This window comes from Candoia aspera, chromosome 16 (genome assembly GCF_035149785.1).
Source record: "Candoia aspera isolate rCanAsp1 chromosome 16, rCanAsp1.hap2, whole genome shotgun sequence".
In the NCBI taxonomy this organism is placed as follows: Eukaryota; Metazoa; Chordata; class Lepidosauria; order Squamata; family Boidae; genus Candoia; species Candoia aspera.
In genome coordinates, this window is record NC_086168.1 from 306,222 (window position 1) to 328,939 (window position 22,718).

Genomic DNA, 22,718 nt, shown 5'->3' on the forward strand with positions numbered 1-22,718 from the left:
GCATAAGCTGGAGCTTTTGGAGGACATTTTGTCGGTCTGTTGTTTGGCGCCTTCGAGTCAGCGTTGGCTCCTGGCAATTGCCCGGACCAGTCCCTGCAGTTTTCTTGGCAAGATTTCAGAGGTGGTTTGCCCTGGCCTGCTTCTTCCCGGGGCTGAGAGAGAGGGACCGGCCCAAGGTCACCCCGCTGGCTTCGTGCCTAAGGCGGGATTGGAGCTCATGGTCTCCTGGCTTCCAGTCTGGTGCCTTTCATCATTACACCAAACTGGTTCTCTTTGGAGGAAAAGTGGGATATAAATCCAAGAAATACATAATTAAAAAAGAACATACTTATCAGCTTGTCTCCCAAATAGGAATGGCATTGACTCTTCTGTCCCCACCTGTATAGATGACACAGCCACACTCACCCATTTTGCATCATGTTTAGTGCAGCTCTTTGGAGAACCAGCAAAGTCCCTTCCTTCCCCCAGCACTTTTTCTTAGAGAAAGCAAATGAGAGAAAATTGGTTGGTTGTGCAGAAAGGTGGGAGGGAAGCATCAGTCTTGGAGCAATGTCCCTCTCCCCAGCCTTTGCTCTTTTTCCTCCCCTCCCACGGGCTGTTCCCAGATGTGCCTCCAGCACAACTTGGAAACCAACTTCTTAAACATGAGCTAACAGGCTGATGGCTGGGAGTATGTTGTTAAAACCAAATCCATAATCCCTGCTGTATAAATCATTGAGAACAAAGCAACCCCAATAGCAAATCCAAGTTAATGACCCATCCTGACTGGCGAAAGATGGAGACAATGAGATGAGTGTGTCCCTCTGATCTCTTGTAGGTCAGACAGTTTAGCTGACCAAATCTCCACCCCAGCTACGATGTGGTTGGTCTGGGTTGGTTCTCTGGTTCCTTCAGTTCTTCAGCCTCCCAGCACAACTTCTTCTGGAGCTTCCAAAGTCAGGGTGTCCTGAGGTCCGGAGCAACTGGCCTCCAAAGTTGGTGGAAAAGCAGGATTGGAGACAATTCCTTTCTTCTGTGGTTGAAGTTTGATCCCAGGGATTGAATGACTGCAGGCTTTGATTGGCTAAACCTATCAGATTACTCCTTCTTTCTAAATTAATCTTTGTCCAGCAGCAGAAGAGCAGCTTGCAAACCAGAAGGTCTGACTTGGTGAACTGCACCAAGACATGAGGCTCTGCTTCCTCCGTATCGGTTGCTTTCCATCCCTTTGCCACAGGTGAAGAGATGTTCATTCCATTCAACACAGGGTCCTTATCCTTCCAGTACTTCTGCTGCTACATCCTCACATTTGGCCAGTTTTGCAGCAGGCATTGTATGTAGTTCCTATTGACTGGCCACCTGAGGAAACGGGGACTGGTGATCTGCCCATTAAGCAGATGTTCGAAAACCATCCACAAGACTCATCAATGGTTGTCTGTCAAACTGAATGTGAAGATTAGCCTGGGGTCCTCCGTTCTTTGGAACTTTTATTAATGGCATGGATGTGACCGATGAACTGATTACTTGCTAGTAACTGTGTTCTTTGGGTGAATTCACCCAACCTGCCCCCCCTCCCCGATCCCACATGGCCTCAACTGACCTCTCTCTCTCACTCTCTCACTCTCTCACACACACACACACACACACAATCTGCTTTAGGACTGAAGGGGGTCAACAGGAGCTGTGTTTAGCTTCATGGTTCCTCTGGGAGAGGGCTCCTGGAAGAGGGTTCTGGAAGCTGAGAAGGTTCTCTCCATGGTTCTGGGTGAAAGCAGAACCCTGGTATGAGACCAGGATTTTGGAAATATTTAGGAGTGGAAAATGTGGAAGGAGAGTTGAGTTGTGTGGATTATATAAAGATGCAAAACAATGCAAAAAGGCATTATTATGGTCTGGAATATTTTAAAAAATATATGCATGCAGACTTTCAACAGGTTTTTTTGGGGGTGGGGTTGGTGCCTTCAAGTCAGTTGTTGACTCTTAGTGGCTGCCCAGACAAGTCCCTGCAGTTTTCTTGGCAAGGTTTTTCAGAAGTGGCTTGTCATTGCCTGCTTCCTAGGGCTGGGAGAATGACATTGGCCCAAGGTCACCCCGCTGGCTTTGCACCTAAGGTGGGACTAGAACTCATAGCCTCCCAGTTTCTAGCCCAATGCCTTGACCACTAGGCCAAAGTGGGTCTCTTCAAGTTTACACTTGTCATGTCTCCTAAGATAAGAGGCTTTAAATGCACCTAATATCTATGGCTCTTAATATAAATGCCCAACAACCTTTTTAATACAAATGTGCTGGTTTTGTTGTTTAACATCTAATTATCATGATGCATGTTTTGGACTTTAACCATTTTACTGTTAACTTTTCTTTTTTAAAAAATGTTCAGTAGCTTATCTTCTTTTAAGACACATTTTTGACTGGGAAAAACTGAAACCGCCACCCAATTTACCCTGTTTCCAAAATGATGCTGCCTCCACACCAGGGTAACTGCATCATTTTTGCCACTGAAATCAGCTGGGTGTGTCATTTGGCCCAAAGAAGACGGTGAAATACCGGGCGGGGTAGAGGGTAGCAGGTTGTGTGGACAAGAATCTGAATAGAAAAGCAACTGCATATTCTAGTATTTTCTGGGTCCAGCCAGAAGGTAGCTAACAAGCCCATAAATTACCTCCATGACCCTCTCTTTGTTAGGGAAATTGTTATTGAAGTATTCACAGTGAATAAGATACGGGTGGATTTTGGAAATGGTTCAGATCACTAGAAATAATCCTGCCTGCCATCAGCTTGAAGGTTTGGGGAGACCTTGAAGGTGGCAGCATGTTTGGCTGTCCTTCTCTTGGCTGGGAAGCTAAGCAGAGTCAGGCACAGGCACAGGCACAGGCACAGTTACATCTCGGAAGGGAGACCACCAGGAGATACCAAGGCACTAGAACACTCCCAAAGAAGGTACTGACAAACCATGCCATCTTCTTGCCAAGCAACCTACCATGAAGTGAACGCTGGACTGGAAAGAAACATTTCCTTCTATAAGAGGCTTAAGGAAAGTGCTAATACAGACTCTGAAAAAGGCCTTGCTCTGCTATACTCCTTATATTATGACAATATAATTCAGCAAAAAGAAAACACATTATCATGGGAAATATTTTTTTTAATTTATAGGTAAAGCTAGATGCTGAAAAAATGAGATACAGTTGTCCTTTTTATTATAATTATGGCAGAAGGGCCAAATGGCCAAAGATGGAGAAGATCTGAAAGGGGTACTAGTTAAATCAGGCTGTCTACAGAATCAATGCGTGAGGTGACTTTCAAGCCCACTGACAAAACCTCCATCTTCGGAAACAGTACTGGATGTTGGAGACACACAGCCGGGTCATCTGGTGCTGTGCCTGGTAAGTGTCCAAAACAGGAAATTTACGTTCCCACCAACTCAGCCTCAGGACTTTTCTTGAGGTGGGCATGGAATCCGATGAATTGTGAACATCGCCCTTTCCAGGTTCCATTTTCTTTAATTGTCCCCCTCCTGCTGCAGATTCAGATCTATGTCCAACAGATTCAGTAGATCCCCTTCACTCTCTTGTTCTCTGGATCAAAAGGGGATTTGGTGTGGACTTGGGCGGGAAAAGGAACTCCCATCCTTTCCAAGACGTAGTCACCACTTTTCACAAACTCAAGGGAGACCTAAGTAGGGAATAAAGCAAAGTATGGCTCCATCACTCACTCTCTCGTTTCTGTGAGGAAACAGGCACAGGGAACAAATTCCTCTCCGTCTCTATTACAATCTTCCACCTCATTTAAAAGGATTCTAGCTACTGAATCACTGTACTGGTAAAGTTATCCTACAGGAACAATGGAAAAAAAATGGGGGTGATTCTACACACAAAATTCAGATTCTTGCAAACTCTGTATTTTTTATCTGCAAAAACTGGATTTTTTAAAATGTAGGTAAAATATTCTCAAGAATAAATCCTACAAAAATCGCTGTGACAAATAATGTCACATTAGTTATCCTGGTTGTAGACTGTACATTTCCTGTATGAGGGTTTGGGGGCAAAAGGCAAGAGACAGCCAACCACAAGGGTCCTGACTGTTGACCTTGGGGGCCTTCTTGTTCTCTCACAGCCAACCTACAATGGGGGCGCTGCCCACCCAACCAGAAGATCAAAACGGTGCCAGCAAAGTTCTTCTGCGTGCTCCAAAGAGGTCCCCAGGTCCCACATGGGCCCATTCCTCACCCCCCCTTACCCCAAAGTTGGCTGGCTGCTCCCCTCCCAACAGCCTCCACAAATATTCAACAGCCTCCCCAGAAGCCCCCACCCTCTCCTCATTGTTCCACCTCTGCAATTAACGTGCAAGAGGCAGCCGACACACACCACTCCGCTGAATGACCTTTGTGCTTCTGCAGGGCGCACGGGAGCCCGTGGAGCGAGGCAGAAAAGCACCACGGTGGCTGCGTTCGGAAGAGATTGCCCCAGCACGGCGCCACTTAGGACAGCTTTAATTGGGGTTTAGGACTGCCTGAATAGACACTTGTGGTCTCTGGAGGCAGGATCTCTCCTGGGAACTCATTGTCAGAGGGTATTTTATCGGGTACCAGAAACAGGGAGGAAAAGGTTTGGAGGCTGATTGCTGGAAACCAAATGGAGAGTGGGAGGCCGCCAGCAGCTCCATATCCCTGGCCTTGCCAGGTCCGCCTCAGCTCCCAGGACATTCAGGACTGTGGCCTCATTAAGGAACTCTAAATTCTACCGTAACCTTTTAACCACACATATATGTGCCTGTTACTGAACTTAAGGCACTCAGCAACAGCAGGGCCGGGGCCTTTGGAAGGATTTCCCAACCGTGTGGGTCTCGCTTTCAGCGATGCCACCTGCACACCCAGCAGCAGTCTGGGGCAGAACAAGTCGCTGGGGGCGGAAGGCTTATGGGGCCGAGGGCTTCTCCCCAAAGGTGGGAGGCACCTTGCTCAGACTCAGCTGTGGCTCCTTCCTGGGAAGGAAGACCCAGCCACAGCAAGCTACATTCTGCCTCGCCCTGGCCTGCAGATGCCCCAGCCAGGCTGCTGGGACATGGAAATGTTCCCTCAGCGTGTTTTGGAGGCGCTGCTAAACGTGCAGAGGCACATCAGGAGAGGTTGCAGTAAGAGTCGAGCGTGCCCCTCCTCCTCCCTTGCAGGACTTGGAGAGGGGAGAGGGAGCAGTGAATAAGCCCCCAGCCCAAAGCAAGGCACGCCCCCAGTCAGAAGATACTCCACACGACAAATGGCCAAAGGGAGGGGTATCCCTGAAGCTGCTTTCTCTATCCTCCAGATGGGAGCCACATCTTTAAACTGGGGGACAGGGTGGGAAAGGGAAGGAAGAAAGTGGGAAGATGGGCCGGAGGATGCAACTACTCTCTGCCCTGCTAGTTGTTGGGGCCTCTTCAGGGGTGGAGACCAGCTGTCTTTCTAGATGGGACCAGAGCGAGCAATGGACACCCAAAGAGCTGCAGCACTGAGGCTCCAGCCCCCTTGGCTTAGGTTAAAACATCCATCCCGACTCACTCTGTGTCTAAGACTGGGATTACCCAAAAAACAAGGTATGATGAAGAGCTGACCTAAAAGCAAAGCCCTCTTTCCAGTCCACCCATGGACTGTCTTTCCTCAGGGCAGCTTGGCCGTCCAATGCACTCTGCCCAGGCAGACAAGCCTCTGCTCTCCCCCAGGAGGTCAAGGCAGGGGAGCACAGAAGCAGGTCGTTTCTGTGCCCACCCAGCCCAACAGTGTAGGGCCAGGTGCCGTCCCCCCAAGACAGAGCCCAACAGAGAACAGTCAGAGCCTCTTCTAGAGGACCTAGACTCTGCATAGAGCTGCACTTATCCATTGCATCTTATCTTGTAAAATCAAAACGATTCAACCCTTTTTTCCTTAGCGGCTCATCTTCACCAATCTGGAGCAAGAAAGAATGGGAGCTATCACCAGGCTCTGTCTAGCCTGCACTTATCAGTCTTGGGGGAGACCCCTGTCCAGCACCTCCTCAGAACCACATGAGGTTCTCACTACTCACTGGCCCTCCATCAGGATCTCGGATGTAACCATAGGCAATCGTTTTGTTGATAGCGTGTCCAAAGTCTGCCCTTCGGATGTGTCCGACAACTTGGCTGTTCCGCCAAATGGCCTCCAATCCAAAGAGAGGGACCTTTCTGAAACAGAGAGGAAGCCACTGCATCAGGAGAGTACATTGATGTTTCTGGCCCCGCAGCGATGAGGCCGTACTACGTCATGAATTCATGTCGTTGTAGTTACAGGAACTGGTTAGCTTGGGAAGCCGTGCTGAATTCAGTATCAGCAAACATAAATGGATGGGGTCATAGCGGATCATAGATTGGGAAGGGCCCTTCTGGGCCACCACGGCAGCAATCCACTAAACCATCCCAGATTCCATCCAGCTCCATTTGAAAATCTCCATTACTGTTTTAGGCAAACGGGAACGTTTCTCAGTGGACTAATTGTAGGAACGTTGCTTCTGACATGAAACCTCTCTTCAGTTTCAAAATGGAGAACATGGATCTATTCCCCCGAGTGCCCAAGGGTAGGACAAGAACCAACAGGCGGAAGCTTAACAGAGGGAAGTCCAAACTCAAAATAAGAAGGGACTCCCTGACCACAAGGGCTCCTCCTGTCTGGAGGAGTCGTGGGTCTCCGTCACTGGAAGTTTCCAAGCAAAGGTTGGACAGCATTTGTCTGGGATGGTCTGAGGATTCCTGCCCTGGGCAGGGGGTTGGACTAGAAGACCTCCATTGTATAACGTGAGTGCAAACAATACTGCAGAGTCATCAGTGAATATTGTCAGAAATTAAATACGGCAGCACAGAAACCTTTAAATAAAATCAGTTATGAAAGATCAGCATTCAAATACTGTCAGGCATCAAGTTTTGAAATCAGACATAAAAGGATTCTCCTCTCCCCTGGACAAAATTGCTCACTCATTGATGGTGAAACAGGCCAGGCGGCGGAAGAGACCGGCGGCTCTCTGGGCCTCGACTGCCCCCCGTCCAAGGAAACCAAGGTCTGACTTGAGCTTGCACGTGAAGGCCAGGCCGGCTTCCAGGGGACTGTCATCCGGGCGAAGGTCCGCGTGCCAATGCCGATAACCTGATGGGCCCAAGAGAGCACATCGGAGGCTGCTTTCCAAGAGGGACCGAAGAAGTATCCTGCTTCCCGCTGTCTGCCCGGGGAACTCTGAGGAAAACTGCTAGCCAAGGGAGAGCAAGCTCAGAGGAGACAAATGGGCGGGGGGACTTCTCAGCAGCCCTCCAGCCAAAGCCTCACCCCTCCCCAGGCCAGGGCTCATCACCACCCCGCCCAAGCCACCAGACAAGCCACCGGACTCTCAGCAAAAGGCAAAAAGTCACAGGGCCAAGGCCGTTTGTGCTGGGGGGAGCCCCCCTCCCCAGGCCCTTTGACTTGGCTGAGGGAGGAGGCCTGAAGGAGACTGAGCTGACTGATTTTGATCTCTGCCAAAGAAGAAGGGTGGCCCTGTAAATGGAGCTGGGTGCTCTGAATTCTCGGACCCCATGTTCATAAAACAGCATTTCAGTGCTGCTGAAACCCTCGGCAGACAACCGTCAGAAAGAAGGAAGGAAGGAAGGAAGGAAGGAAGGAAGGAAGGAAGGAAGGAAGGAAGGAAGGAAGGAAGGAAGGAAGGAAGGAAGGAAGGAAGGAAGGAAGGAAGGAAGGAAGGAAGGAAGGAAGGAAGGAAGGAAGGAAGGAAGGAAACAGCCTCCACAATTAAGGCCATGAAACAAAAGGAGGGCAAATAGCTTGCCTGAAGCACCTCACTTGCTCTCTCATCTATTAATGGAACAAAACCATGACAACAAATTAGATCAGCTTTGTGGGCATTTTAATTCTTTTTCTTGCATTGGCTAATTGCTAGCCTAATTCCAGACTGCCAGTATTTGGGGTCCAATTGGAATGGATTTATTAAGACAGCTTAGTTGGAGAACTCATACCTGTCAGGGGGGCACAGTTAGAAAATATCCAGGCAGGAGACAGAAATACATGCAGACATATACAGACACGCACATGCACGCACACAAGAGTTAAAACTTTAAGAGGCTGGACCTGCCAGCTATTAGTGAAGACTTAAGGCCTTCCCTCACCTAACCTGCCCTGCCTTCATCCCACCGCTCAAGTGAGAAAAATGGGTGGAAATGATGTTCTAAATGCTGTGAAAAAGTTGACAAACCTAATGCTCCAGGGGGAGAGGGTGCAAGAGAAGAGATGTGGAAACATGGGTGGGGTTTGCTTACGGAGTGGCTGGGAGACTTTTTGACCTATACGAAGGGTTAGGGTTAGGGTTAGGGTGAGAAGAAGAGTGCTGAAGAATGCTGTTGCTGCCAAGGGAAGGCCAAATCCACAAGGAAGCTTGTTCTGGGCTGGGCTCTTACCATGTTCATCAATCAACCTTTAACTCCACATCTGTGCAAAGTATCCCATAATGCAAACCTATTAACTTTAAAATACACTTTGCTTAAATCAACAGATATGCAATAATCATTATTTCTCACATTTATACATTTCTCAGTGACATGAAGAACAAAAATATGGTCTGCATAACCTCTGACTAGCCCAAAGCCACATTGCAACTTACAAATCTTGCCTTTGTTACTTTTTGGTATACTTTCAACCAGATTTCTGCCAAACACCTTCTCAGACACACTTAACAAACCAGTCAGCCTGTATGGCCTGTAGTTGTTGCATTCCCCCTTTTTGGCTTTCCCTTTGCATAAGAGAACAATAACAGCTTCCAATCATCAGGCAAGGATGCAGTCTTCACATGTACATTAAACCAACTGTAGTTGGACTTACAGGGAAACAGTATTCTGGAAACTGAAATATGGACATGACAGGAAAGAGAACTTCTAGTCTGAAGTATTATTATTATTATTATTATTATTATTATTATTATTATTATAATATTATTTCTGGGTTGATTACTTGAGCCAAGAGGAAAGCTCCTTCTTCTCTAGAAGGTAAAGCTTAGAATGAGGAGGACAGACTTCCTCCATGGGACAGGAAAAGCCTAGATCTTGTCTGGACTCCTCCTTCACAGCAGAGTCACAAATGCGAGATGAACAGCTATAAAAAGACTCTGCTCTCACTCTCTCTCGCTCCCCCCTTCTGCCCAGTCCTTCAATGAACTCTCTTGCTCAACAGTCCAGGTCAAGGAATCCTCCAGCCTTTTAGCAATCGCATCCATCAAACTTTGCAGGGACAGGTTAGTAACAAAGGACCTCAAGTGAAGTCAGTAAAGCCAGCCACCTACTGACTGTTCCTTTCTAGACAACCAGAGTCTGGCTAGACCCAACATCTTCCTGGGTATTGGCTTGATGTTGTGCTTATTCTGGGTTGTGTTTCTTTTTTGGGGGAAGAGCTACCCAGGCTCTGAAGGTGCCCCTTAAGGCTAGAAGAGGCATTTCCAGGGAGCAAGGGTGGCCCAAGAAAGCAGGTGGGCAGGGGGTCATCTTCGCCCCTCTTACTCCTTCACTAGACCAAGACTGTGCAGCTGGATGGCTGGTGGGGCTGGCACTGAACCTGAAGAGAAGGGAGAGAGTTGATTTTGCCCCAAGGAGGCTGGGGTGGGGTGGGATGGGGTGGGGTGGTGTTCCTAGAGATCTGACAGAGATGGGAATCGGTAGGGTTACTTATGCTGACAATCCTCGCCTTCTGATCAGTCTCTGGACCTGCTATCACGGTGACTCCCCTTTGAGAGGCCTGGGCCCTGCAGCTCAGAGCGGAGTCTTTGCACGCACAGCGACGCTCAGAGGGGGCCGTCCATCTCTAAGCAAACATGAGTTCTTCCCCCAAACCTTTTTCAATGCTGAGAGAGTCGATGGCCCTGTAACCAGCATTAGCAATGCCGTGTTTGGCACCAGCTTCCACAACAGCGCGGTACACTTTCACGCAGTGCTCCTTGGGCACGTGAAGCTCCCAGCCCATCTCTCCCACGAAGGACAGCCTCATGGCCCGGACCTGAGGGGCAAAGGTGAAGACAGGAGAAGGTGGCGGTGAGGGAAATGCAACATCCCCTGACCAAGTCCCTGCCCTGCCCTGTCCTACATCTACCTTGGGACACCAATTATATAAGCCTTCCATGTATATTATCAATCACCTCCCAAAGAAAACACATTCTTCCACTTTTCCCATTTCCTCCTTTCTTTGAAGTGAGCCCCTTCCTCACTTGCAGAGAATCCTCAGTTCTGCTCCCCCTGGAAAATTCCCAGGGCTCGGAATGACCACCTGGGCATCTTGCAGAGTTTGTCCTGCCTGGTTTGGGCTCAGGGGCCTTCAGGCTGGCTAGCAGTGGGGAGCCAGGTGACCCCAGAAGGCTGGCCGTGGGGCCTTGGGCTGGCAGTCCCAGGAGGCCGGGGCATAGCCGCTCTCCGGCAGGACTGGCGCTGCTCCAGTCAGACTTGGAGGCAAGGCGGGGCAGGCAGGGAGGGAGGGAGGACTGAGGGGGCATCCGAAGACCCCTTCTGGGCAGCTGCCAAAGCCAGGGCAGAGCCTTGCTCTGGGGCTGTGCCAGGCCCGATCCTTCTTCTGTTGGAAGGAAGGGGTTAAAAACAGCTGCTTGCACCAGCTCCTGGTGATTCAGCTCCCGCACCTCTCTCATCAACGCCACCAGGAGTGTGACAGCCTTAGTGCCTGCCTCTATTGTCAGGGAGCCCAAAATAAACCCGCAACACCTTTCCTCTTCCCCACCCCCCTGCCCCATTGCCACGGGAGGCCTCTTCAAGGAACAGCTCCAGAGAATTCAGAGGGCGCTGCATTTTTGCACCTGAGGAGGAGCATTTCATGGAGCAGAGCCCCCCCCCAAAGCACTCCAGCTGCACCCAGCTGACAGACTGTCAGTGCCCCCACAGCACATGGCTCAACACAGTGCTTGGTCTGCAAAGCCCCTCACCCCGCGCTCCCAGTTCCAGCAACAGCAAGGATACAGCACAGCAGGTGACCCTTCGGAGAGGCCCCTGCCGAACACTGGGTACATCCCTCCGGATCTAGGCCTCCTGGGGCCCGGGGCCCTGGTCTGCTGAGGTTCACAGAACTCCCCCGCTCTCCAATGCCCAACCCAATGCCCACAGGATGGCACAGCAGTCTGAGAAGTGACCGGATCTGGGGTGCTTGGCTTTGGAAAACCTTCACCCTGGCTGTGCTAGTCCTGGCTTGGCTTGGCAGAACCAAATTCCATTCTCAAGCTCAGTCCTAACTCCAAGATTGCAGCTGAAAAGGGAAACTGTGGACTTTTTTTTGCCCTTTTTCATCATTGCCTGGTGTAGTTGTAAGCCTTGGAACAGATTTAGTTCTGTCTGAGAGACCCACAGGACTCTGCCAGCTTGTTTTAAGCAGAGGCACCCCCCACCAAAGAAATCAAATAAATAAATGAAATCCACCCCCTTGAAAGCCTGGAAGTGGGGTTGGCAATCCTCAGGCTTCTTCACCACAATTTATTTTATTTTATATAATACAACCCTTCTTTAGAGGTCCAGCAAAAGAGCTGTGGAAGAAAAGGGGGCGGGGGGGGGGGAGCAGAGATCAGGAGGTGGCAGAAGCCACAATGTCCTCTGCTCCCAGAGCCTGGAGCTCTTTCCAGCTCAGGTTTGTGGCTAATCAAATCAGTTTAAGCAGGTACAGAAAATGTTGTAAGAAAAAAACCACCAGTAATTGTTGGAACCCTCCAGCCTGAAAACATTTGCCTGCCTGAACATTCTAGAATGAGAACATTATTTGTAAAGAAATACTGTTGGAAGACAGGTAGAGAAGCCTATGTCTACTGGAAAAGCAGCATTGAAGAGGTTAATGAGGTATTTGCAAGGAACAAAGAATTATTGCCTGTGGAACAGAGAAATTGCAGGCTTTTGCCGATTCTGACTGGGGAGCAGATGTCAGTGACAGGAAAAATCTTCTGAGATTTTAATTCAATTTTAATTCAATTTGCTGGGTCAAGCTTAGGCTGGCATTCTAGAAAGCAAACACTTGTTGCTCTTTCCACTGCAGAAGCAGAGTTTTATTCTCTAGCACAAACCTGTAACGAGGTTGTATGGTTGAAACAGTTGTTAAAAGACATAGGTATGGAAGTGAACCAGCCTATAACTGTTTATGAGGATAATCAAGCTTGCATTGCAATGGCAAAATCTGAAGCCTGCAAGAATAGGGCAAAACATATAGATGTTAGATATCAATATATCAAAGACATGATAGCTAAAGGGGAAATAATGTTAAAATATTGTGAATCAAAAGACATGATTGCTGATATTTTAACCAAACCTCTTGCTCTACCAAGACATACAGAGTTGACAAAAAAAATTGGTTTGTGTCTTACTCCTTAGCAAAACAAAGGGGAGTGTTGGCATTTCTTTTTTTTTTTTTGCTCAGACCAAGCCACTAGGTTACTATGGTAATTGAGTACTTCCTTAAGTATCGGCAGGGTGAAAAGGTCAAACTTAATTGTCCTCAGTTTGGGTGTTAAAAGCTGTGTTGCCTAGGGGAGGAAACTGCCTGGACTTGTTTAGTTTTGCTTTTGTAGCCTGCCAGCCCAGTTGCATCCCAGTCCTCTCTGAGCACGTGTGAATGCACAGCTTGTAAAATATGTTTTTGTGCTTTCTGTAAATACATTTATTTTTATAGAAATGCCTGGTGCATGTGATTTTTCTGATCTCTTGAGCCAAACGCTTTCCAGCACACTCTGACAAATACAACCTTCTGTGCAGAAAGGAAAGATGCTGGTGTTCATTTTCCAGGGCCTTGGGGGGGTGGGGGGGGGTTAAATTAACTAGAGGCAAATTCCCCTAAGGACTGAATGAACATCACCCATCCAGGAAAAACTTTGAAAAACTCCAAGGTCAACCCGAGGGCTTCCCTCATTCTGTGCACCCTTGTCAAAGTTGTGCTTCCTGCCAGCCGAGGCTGTGGCGGTGGCTGAACCGTCCAGCAATTCTCGGCCTGGCTTCTCTCCTGCCCTGGTATCATCTGCTGGGGGGCAATTGTTTGTCCACTGGGAGCTCCTGGAAAGGACTGGCTGCCTCCCATCCGAAGCACCAGGGGCCCCAGCAGCCCTGGCACTGAGCACCACTCCCCGCTGGGCCCCTCTGCTGATGCTCGCCAGCAAAAAGGCAGGCACAGCAGGGCCTTGAGTTTGCAGCTGGTGCTATTCCATCCACACACGACTTATTTGCAATGTTTAAAAGTAGCTGTCTTCCTTTAATTGCCTTAGATAAGGGGTTAATAACTCTTGTTTTGAGCCAAGGGTTGGGGCCACATTTTAACAAGTGGGCATGGCCAGAAAAATACTTCAGTGTTATGCCCTCTTCTGCCATAAGCTTCATGGCTTTGCTCAATCTTGCTTAATGCAGAGGCATGGGGAAACAGTCCACCCCTTGCTCCTGGGGCCACTTCAGTGCCCCTTGCCTGGCCACAGGCTCTTTGTTGCTGGACCACATGCAAACCAGCTCCAAGCTTCTTCTCCTTGGCTGTCCCAGTAGAACTGCCACTCAGTGCCCTGTTCCCAGTCCCAACTCTTTCGGAGGAAGCCACTGATTGTGACTGCCCAGCTTGAACTGAAATCTGACTAAACCACGCCTTGATCTTCCTAATGCAATTTACAGTTGGTCACACAGTCAGCCAGATGTTTAGACTGGATTTGGCTTTTTGTCCACCTACTGAGTTCTTCCCAAGGACCTGGGATAGGCAGATGTTGTTGTTTGATGGTGTTAAAGATATCATCACAGGATGTCAGCTGTGCCAAGTAAAGCTGCCTTTTGCAATTGACTGATGGTGATTTTGTCAGTGCCGAATGTGTTCAAGTGGTACTCCAGATGTTTTGGGATTGCACCCAAGGTGCCTATTATTTTTGGTACTATCTTTGCTTTCTTTTACCACAGTCATTCTATTTGCAGGTCTTTATATTTTGTGATTTTCTCCAGTTCTTTCTCTTCCATTCTGCTGTCTCCAGATACTGCAATGTCCACTATCCAGACCTTTTGTCTTTCTTATCAACAATGGTTAAGTCTGGGGTGTGGTGTGGCAGGTGCTTGTCTGTCTGAATTCTGAAGTCCCAGAGCACTTCTTCATTTTGGCTTCTTCATTTTCTATTGCTTTGTCTGTTTTGTGGTCCCACCAGTTCTTGCTTGCAGGCAAGTGGTAGTCCTTGCAGATATCCCAGCGCACCACTCTTGCTACTTTGTCATGCCGTTGTTTGTCGTCAGCCTGTGCAATCTTCTTGCAGCGGCCAACTCAGCGGCCCACTGTCTCTTCAGCTTTGCAGAGGCGGCATGTGCTGTCTGTTGCTGTCTTTTCAGTTCTGGCTTTGTTTGCGTTTGTTCTTAAGGCCTGGTCTTGTGCAGCCAGAATCAGCCCCGCTGTCTCTTGCTTCAACTTTCCTGCTCTTAGCCATTGCCAGGTCTTGTTGTTATCTGCTTTGCCTGCTAGGTTTTTTTCTTCCCCTTTAATTTACTGGCCATGTAATACTTGCCATGTCTCTTTTCTGTTCTTCATTGGTCTTTCTTGTAAGCGAGTTGCCAGCCTGGCAATGAGTGGGTGCAGGCCAGTCAGGTGTTTCAACCAAAAACCATGCAGTTCATCTTCACCTGGTGCTGCCCAATTCTTGAGCTTCCTTGCCCTTTTCTCCACCATTTCTGCTGTTATTACAAGTTCTTTCATTTCAGCTTTTTTTTTCTTCTCCGCCTCCTTTATCCAAACTGCATTCTTGTTGTACTTCTTTGGGTTGTCACTGCACTGTTTCTTCTTTGTTTTTGTCGGGTGTTGGCTGGTTCATTGCAGTCTCTCCATTGATGGATTGGTAGACCATCATCATCAGGAGTAGGAGTAGTATTTAAAACATGCTGGTCACCCAACTCCAGTGGAGTTTTTAAGAAGTGGCTATGCAGTTTGGTCCCCTTTTGAAACCCTTGAACCCACTTCTCGGCCTTCCTAGTTGCACTGACACGTGCAAGTAGATCAGCCAAAGGCTTCTGAAGTGCCCCTGAAGTTGTGCACGGCTTTGGGGCTTTGTCAGAACTGAGAGAGTTTCTGGCTTCTCCAGGTTCACCTGCTCAGCCTGCCTCTTCCACAGGCCTCCTCCTCCTCCCTGAACTCTGCCACAGGCTGCACTGCTCACCAGGCTGTTTCTGATGCTGCCGGAAATGCACGAGCATCTTTGCCAAGCCAGCAGCTGCCAGTTCCACTTGGTGTCTCTTCAGAAAGCTGCCTCTGGATCAGAAAAGCATGCTTGGCGCTCTCAGGGACGCTCGCAGGCAACGGGCTGATCCACATCTCCCCACTGGCTTTGGGGGATCCTGTCCTGCTGCCTACTTAATACCAGCACTGAACCAGAGCGCTGCTTGGCTGCTGTTCCCCGAGCACGGGGTGGACCTGACAGCCAAAGAATGGAAAGACGCTTCTGCGGCGGTTCGGCGGTTAGCTCCCTAGCCACAAAAGCATCAGCGCTCTCGCAAATGGCTTTACAGAGCAGGGTTAGCTTTAGAGCAGATCTTGGCAGCCAAGCAGAGGCTTCACCTGCAGGAGGCCCCCGTTCGAGCTGGAAACATCCCCACCTAAAACCTGAAAGCTGCTGTCTGTGCCAGCGGTAGCACTGGGGAAGCAGAGCAGTGCTCTTCCGCCCCTTCTTAGTTCTCAGCAACCTCCGGGGTGGAAAGAGGCCCTGCTACATTAGCAAGCAGGGGACTCCCAACCTGTCTGCTGGGGTGAGAGCGGCCAGGCCCCTCCCCCTTGTGCCGGGAGTCCTTTTCCTCTTCCTCCCAAGGTGGCTCAAAAACCCAGGACAATCTGTATATTGTGCACAGGCTGCTCTTTCTGCAACTCATTTTCCCAGGAGGGCTGGTCGACCGCTGAGGCCATCAGAGCTGGTCCTGCCAAGAACCATGGAGGGCCAGCTTGCAGGTCTCTGCGGAGGCCCTCCTCTCTTTACCTCTTTGCAATAACGTTCCTATGCCACCCTCACTTCTCAAGACTTCTCCTGTGCTGATGGGCAGAGTCCACATGCTCCAGCCCAGCCCCAGCCCCAGCCCCAGCCCCAGCCCGCTAAGCAATTTCATCTGATGGGAACGAGGAAGTGGCCTTTTTCTGCCCCATAAGAGGACAGCATCACCCTCTCACCCCCACCCTGAAGACTCAGCTCTCCCCCAGCCTTGGGACAAACTGAGCAGGGGGCCCTCTTTTAAAATAGATGGTTTTTCTTCCTGTGGGGTTCTTACTTGGATTTTCTGAGTAAAAAGGTGCATTCAGGCACCTTTGCACACACTCCTCTGTCCTGCCCACAACATCCCTTCCCCAGCGTTCGTAGGCCTTTTCACTGATAATGTCACTCCACAGCCAGACTGTGGCATCTGGGAGCAGCCACGGGGCCCCCGTGGGAGAGCCCTCCCCATCTCCTGCACACGAGCACTGTGGGTCTGCTGCCCCCTGGCCCCCTCACCACAGAAGCTGGGGCAGGATCCAGCAGTCAACTGGCAGACTGCTGGCCACGTCTCAGCTGACCCATCAGCAGTGTCCCCCAAGACAGCCAATTGGAGCGAGGCCAGCCACCATCCCACTGCCCACCCTGGAACCATGAGGGCGCGGCACAGCTTTGCCAAGAGGAGTGGGGAAAGGGCCAGAGATTTCGGGGGGAGGTTGAGGATGGCACCTTCACTCCTGCCCTCAATGGCCCCCCACTGTCCTTGGGGATGGGCCCTTAGTGAGCTAAAGGAAGGGGAGACAAGGGTGCTCCTGGCAGCCTATTCTTGCCCAGTGTTGGAGTTTTTCATGTTTAGCCTGATCAGCTGAGACTAATTTGGGGCTTGTTTGGTGTGATGTTACTAAATCTGTTCTTGTTAACACCATCAGTGTGCACAACACAATATTCTAGCAGAGGTGGGCAGACTTCAGGCTTGCTGGATCTGATTGCTAGTGTTTGCTAGATGTCCCCATCTCCACCACCAGAGTCTTAGTGGCTCAGAGGAGACTCATACACTGAAAGCTCAGGTGGAGGAATGGATATTTTTGTGCCCAGGAATTTGTTTCTGTTACCCTCCTAATTCCCCCCACACAACACGTTTGCTATTTTAGAAAAGACAGGGGCTTTGGGTTGTTGAACACAAAGTGGCTGCGACGTTAAAAATCTGGCACTCAGAACAGCTTTCTAGACAATTTCGAGGTGGGCCAGAACATCCCAATCTTCTTTTGGTTCAATCCAAGGAGAAAGGCCTGGTTTCTTCCATTAGTCTACTCTTCCCCCCCTTAATGAATAGGTCTAACCTGCCTGACTTGTCCTTTCAGTCCCTCTTTCCTTCATTTCTGAGACAATTTCCATTTGTGGTCAAAGATGGTCATGTTGCGCTTGCAGGCGTGCTGAATGTAACTGCCAGGACCACAACTGGGGGGGGGGGGGGCAAGCGGGGCATGTGCCCCGGGCACCGTGCTGGGGGGTTGCCAAAATGAGCACTGGGGGGGTGCCAAAATGGGCATGGAATCCATGTTTGCCCCAGGTGACACAGACCCTCGCTGCGGCCCTGGTAACAGCACCCAGGTCACTGTTTCCCGGGTTCCACCACAGGCAGATCTCATGACCTTGTAATCATATCGTGATTAATTCTAGAGTTTAGGAAACCTAGAAATATTCTTTCTTCATCACATGGTGCATCAATGACCACATGAGCCTAATAAAGTCCCCTTTTATTATAAGAAATTCTCCCTTTGCACATGTCCTAATTTTTTTTACCACCTCCAGAACTCACTCAACATTTTGAACAGGTGGATGACAGGACATTCATATCTTAAATTTGTGGGTGCACTTATTTATTTATTTGGGAGGGGGGAGATTATTCCTAAGGGCAGGGCTGCCACCAAGAAGGGACCTGGAGCATGCCCTGCCTGTTGGTGCATGTGGGACGGGCAGATATTCTTGGGAGAAGGCAGGCCTGCAAAGCATCTGTCCTACAGGATACAAATATTGCCAGCCAAGGTGACTCTTTAGAGCAACCTGCTCTTCCAGTGCATTTTCTCCTTTTATCCTCTTAATGCTCTTCATAGGATTCCATGCTTCAATCTGTAAACTGCTTTTTTAGTGTGCAGCCCAACACCCCGCTTTTCCTGTTGGGTCTGTCCCTTTGAATAGGTCCTTGCTTTCCAAGGCCATGTGCCAATCCTAGGGGTCATCCCAGCAAGTTTTGGCCATCCTGGGTTAGGATCTCTAGTTCTCCCTGTTCATTTCCCATGCTCTGCACATTAGGGAGAAACTTCTGATGCTGTGAGTCGAATTACACAAACACACACAGACACTTCATTCTTGTACTTTTCCACTGCTCCTGCCAACCAGCAATTTTGCTGTTTTTATTCCTTTGTGGCGGGGGAGGGGGGCACTGCCACCTTTCCAGGATCTGTCCAGATGCTGCCAGGCAAGAGCCATCCCATCCTCCACACCTGCAGCCTGTCTGCTGGGCGATTTATTTTGGGAGATGAGTCTGGCGCGGTTCAGACAGGCCCCTCAACCATTTGGAAGGAGGGAGAGGAAGCCAATGGCCTTCCCTCTCTAAGCATAGTGAACCTCCATCTTTTCAACTCTGACTTACATTACGGGCCTGGAAAAATGAATGGGGAAATCCTACAGGTTGCAGGGGCATCCCGCTATGCCGATTCACAAGGTAGGGGACGGGCCAAGGGCAGGGGATCCACTCTGCACAGACCTCACAGCTTTTTTAATGCGCACGTATTACTAGATTGCATATGTGAGTTGCACACAGAGATGTTTCCCTTTGCTGACACATACAGAATGGAGGGGGAAGGACAATTACACATTTTGTTTTGGTCCTTTAGCAGAGGAGAAAAAGGGGGAAATGGTGGTTTCTTGATTTTTCCCTGGTCCCTTTCCTGGCGTGCTCCCCAGAAGGAGGCCCGAGGGAGGCATCTCCTCCCCTCCTGGCCCCGCCCTAGCCAAGGGGAACCAGGGTCAGTGAGGCGGGGGTCCTACCGTGCAGCCGGCAGTCTTCACCAGCTGGTGGGTGGAGAACGGGAAGGCCTCGTTGCTGAGGTCCGCATCCAGCACTTCCTGCAGAACGGTGCGGCTGCGTAGAACAAGAATGGCCGGTGAGGCAGTGGGAGCCCTTGTCCGAAAGAAAGACCCCCACCCCTTCACTGCCAGCCCCAAACCCTGAGCCTCAAAAAGGTTCTGCCTCCATCAAAGACAAAGACATTGACGCCACTTCGCAGGGCAAAGAGCATCACAGCTGCCCCATGCGGCAGGCCTGTCCGCCGGGTGGACCCGGAGCCTGAGTCGCCAAGGCAGCTGTGGTGCCCAACTTGCAGCCCACGTTAGTTGTGCCGCCAAACGCTACAAGGAGTGAGGGCCGGGCTCGCCTCCAGGGTCGGCTCGGCTGGGCGCTGACAGTTCACCTGTTACGGGGCCCCAGCCGTAGCCCCCCGGTCTGGAGGGAAGCGGGCTAGCGGGCCGAGGCAGGAGCAGGATTCCTTGCCTGGACCTACAGTGGCCTTCAGGTTTAACCATAAAGAGGCCAGTCCTCTCCCTCCAGTTCAGGTTTGAGGGGGGTCAGAGTGCCAACAGATTTATAAGGATGATTCAGTAGATCAGGCATAGTCATCAGAAACAATTGTAGCCAAGGTCATAAGCGTGCCATGTTTAAAAACAGAATCTTCTGAATCCTGTTTGTGAATCAAGAAACCCTAATTTCAAGCTGGACAAATCATGTACCCAAACCGCATAACTTCTTTTAATATTTGCCTTTAAAACCACCTCCTCTGAGACTAAATGCATGTATTGCCACAAACCTTTATCATTCTGTTCAACCTCCAAGGGACTAAAGTTTTTTTTATTTTGAAACAAAATGAAAATGGACTCCTAAGGCAGCTATCGGATTCTGCATGAAATTATGCTTTGGCGGAGCCAAAAGCCAAGGCTGAAGTGCTGCTCCACTTTGGGGCAGCATCCTAAAAATCTTGGCTGTTCCTCCCCCCCCCCCACACACAAAAAAATGCCCAGAAAAGCTATGATTCTTTTTCTGAGGACAAAGCTGATTTGACAATCACACATTACATTTCAAAGCCTCCCACACCTTCTAATAAACATGTAGCGAACAGCACAAGATGAACACAGATAGACTGTGAACTATGATTGTTTTGGGAACGTGTTCACATTCTACTTATCTTTAAGATGACTGTGAAAGCAAAATATTTTGCATTATGAACAAGCCAGCACAGAAAGGAAGAGGAGCTGGAGATTTCACTGGAGGTCTGGCACATGTCTGTGTATCCCTGGGCTCAGGTCCTGCCACCCAGCATCCTGTATGCCAAAGAAGCAAGCCTGACACTTCTATGAGCACATCTGGCTGTTCCCTTGGCCACAAGGGGTGTTACACCAATGAATTAGGAGATAACTGTGCAAATCCCCTCCAGGCCGACAGCCACCCAAATTTCCAAACCCAGTTAAGTGAAACATCTATCAGCCCAGGAAGAGCCCCAGTCACCAACCCCAGCTGGACCTGGAAAGAGCTGTGGCCTTCAGTGGCCCTTCACCAAGCAAGGCCAGGAACCCTGTCCACCACGCCTGGGCCTTTCTGAGGGAACATGAGGTCACCTGGCAAAAGAAGGGAGCCGCTACTTTTTTCTAGCAAGCTGTTTGATCCCTCCAACTAGGAACTCTGCCAGGCCAGGAGAGAGGAGGAGGAAAGACTGCCTGCTTGGCACCCCTGTGCCTTGATCCTGTTGAACCCTAAGTCAGAGAGATCGAGTACCGAAGTCACCACTTCTGCAGTAACATCTGATCAAAATCCCAGACCAGCTAATGTGAGACTCACCTGGAAGGGCCTTGAATGCTGATCATGCCCAGCTCTTCTGACTGGTCAATCAACTGGCACTGAAACTGCCTCTCCTGTAGAACCGTCCTGATGTGTGACCAGTTGTACTGGGCAGCAGCTCCCCCAATAGTGAGGTAGTAGCCATCCCCTGGAAAGGATGAGAATCAAGCCATGGCTCAGGGTGCCAGCTAGCAAAAGAGCAGGCTGGCTCACCAGTCCTGCAGCCTTGGGATTGGGTGCCCACACTGATTGATGACTGGCTGAATTTATCCCCACCGCAACTCAGGAGACTCAGCAGTTTACAAGCAACACCCTTAAATCCTGGGTGCCCACAATGCCTTCTGGCTGCCTGCTTTTAGATTTGGGACTGGAGAGACCCTTTGTTTAATCCAGCAGAGCTGTCTTGAAGCTTCCCGAGGTCCCAGGAGCAGAGCTGAGTCTCTGTCGAAAGCAAAACAAACCCACTGCTGGGTCCAGGCAATCCAAATTCTGCATTAAATGATAACATGTTATACATAAAGTCACCTTCCTTGGAATCACACTGGATCTGGTGACCATTCACCTGCAGTTTTCTTGGCATGCCCAGGAATGGCTGGCCATCACCTTCTTCCAATTTAGCCTGCACCTCTGGACTTCCCTGGCCTTTTCGCTTCTACTATCAGCCCAGGCTGGCTTGGTGTTGCCACATAATTGGACCATGTATAAATATATGGAAGTGGAAGTGGAGCAAGATGTTATGGAGGAGAGGATAGAAGCCCCCCCACCCCTCCCTTAAGCCCTGGAACGTGGCCCTTTCCGCACTGGTGGCCGAGAGATCGGCCCGTGTATCTAGCCGGTGCAGCCGCTTGCAGGAAACACACTCCAGTGCTCTGGAAGGCACATGGCGTGCCAGGCTCCTCTCCCCCTCCCCCACCGCTCTTGCCCCCGCCCCCGGAGAAGTGCGGGGAGGAAAGAGCTTAGGAAACATCGGGTTCTCTTCTTCCTGCTTCACCTACTAATTGGCCCTAATAAAAGTCAGGTGGCCTCCAGGAGCCGAAATAACAGATGCCTGCTTTAATTGCCTGTCAAGCGGAAAACTCTCCTGGCTGGCAGCTCCCTGCACCCGAAATAATGGCTTGGCAAGCTGCGGCTCTGGAGCTGTAATCAGCTTTCTTTTTTAGATACATCAGTCTCACACTGAGAATGTCAGATTCCCTGGTTCAAACTTTGCACAGCTTGCTAGGAGAAGAACAGCCAGAAGCTGCCCCCCCCCACCAAAAAGCCAGCTAGAATTCTCTGTCAAGGGACAGGGCAAACTGGGCCAAACTGAGGGATCCCACTGTCCGGGGAGAGGGACAAGAGGGGACTCCTTCTTCCTACCTGCAGCGTCCTTGGGCCACCTCCCTGATGGCCATGGCCCCCTGCTCTCTCCTCCAGCGCTCAGGAGGAGCTTCCCATCTACCTGGGGATAGTCAGCCCTGCGGGGCAGGCAGGGCCAGGCATCTCTGGGAAAGTGCTTTAAGGTGGATCAGGAACTGGAACCGAATCCCGAAAGCCCGTCCCAGCCCCTCTCGGCCTCGACCTCGCAGGGCCGAGGGTTTCTCCTTTCCTGGGACTCAAACGCCCTTCCTGAAAGGGCTCATTATTCCCCTCCCAATCTCTCAGCTGAACCCAAACTCATGAGCTCAGCTCTCAGAAAGCCTTTTTAAAAGGCTTGAAAGATCCGGGGCAAACCGGTCTCTCAAAATAGCCGAAGTCATTTCCAGTTGAAGCAGGCTGGACACAAGGCACTCTGGTGGCCCGTCTTTGCCGCTTTTTCCTTTCCTGCTACTTCTTTTCCCGGGGTGCACATGGATGGGAGCTATTCAGGCATCTGAACTGGGTTCTCTGTGGGCAGGCAAATGAATTATCCATGAAGGAATTGATCT

General features: G+C 50.1%; 1 protein-coding gene across 6 annotated transcripts in view; it reads right to left on the bottom strand.

The window, feature by feature from the left end:
- Positions 1–3,146: 3,146 nt before the first annotated feature.
- The window catches only part of SARDH (sarcosine dehydrogenase), a 69,432-nt gene continuing 49,860 nt past the window's right edge, over positions 3,147–22,718 (bottom strand). For 4 of the 6 annotated variants that reach the window (XM_063316036.1, XM_063316037.1, XM_063316035.1 and 1 more), the window contains 6 exons: positions 20,812–20,959; positions 18,972–19,065; positions 9,820–9,982; positions 6,931–7,099; positions 6,012–6,147; positions 3,147–3,648 (listed from right to left, as the gene is read on the bottom strand). In XM_063316036.1, coding sequence (XP_063172106.1) covers positions 3,523–3,648; positions 6,012–6,147; positions 6,931–7,099; positions 9,820–9,982; positions 18,972–19,065; positions 20,812–20,959 — 836 coding nt within the window. In that variant the 3' untranslated portion in view covers positions 3,147–3,522. Of the gene's footprint in view, positions 3,649–6,011; positions 6,148–6,930; positions 7,100–8,397; positions 9,983–12,079; positions 12,150–18,971; positions 19,066–20,811; positions 20,960–22,718 lie in introns of those variants that run through there. The other 2 variants (XR_010068771.1, XM_063316039.1) reach the window with 2 other exon arrangements.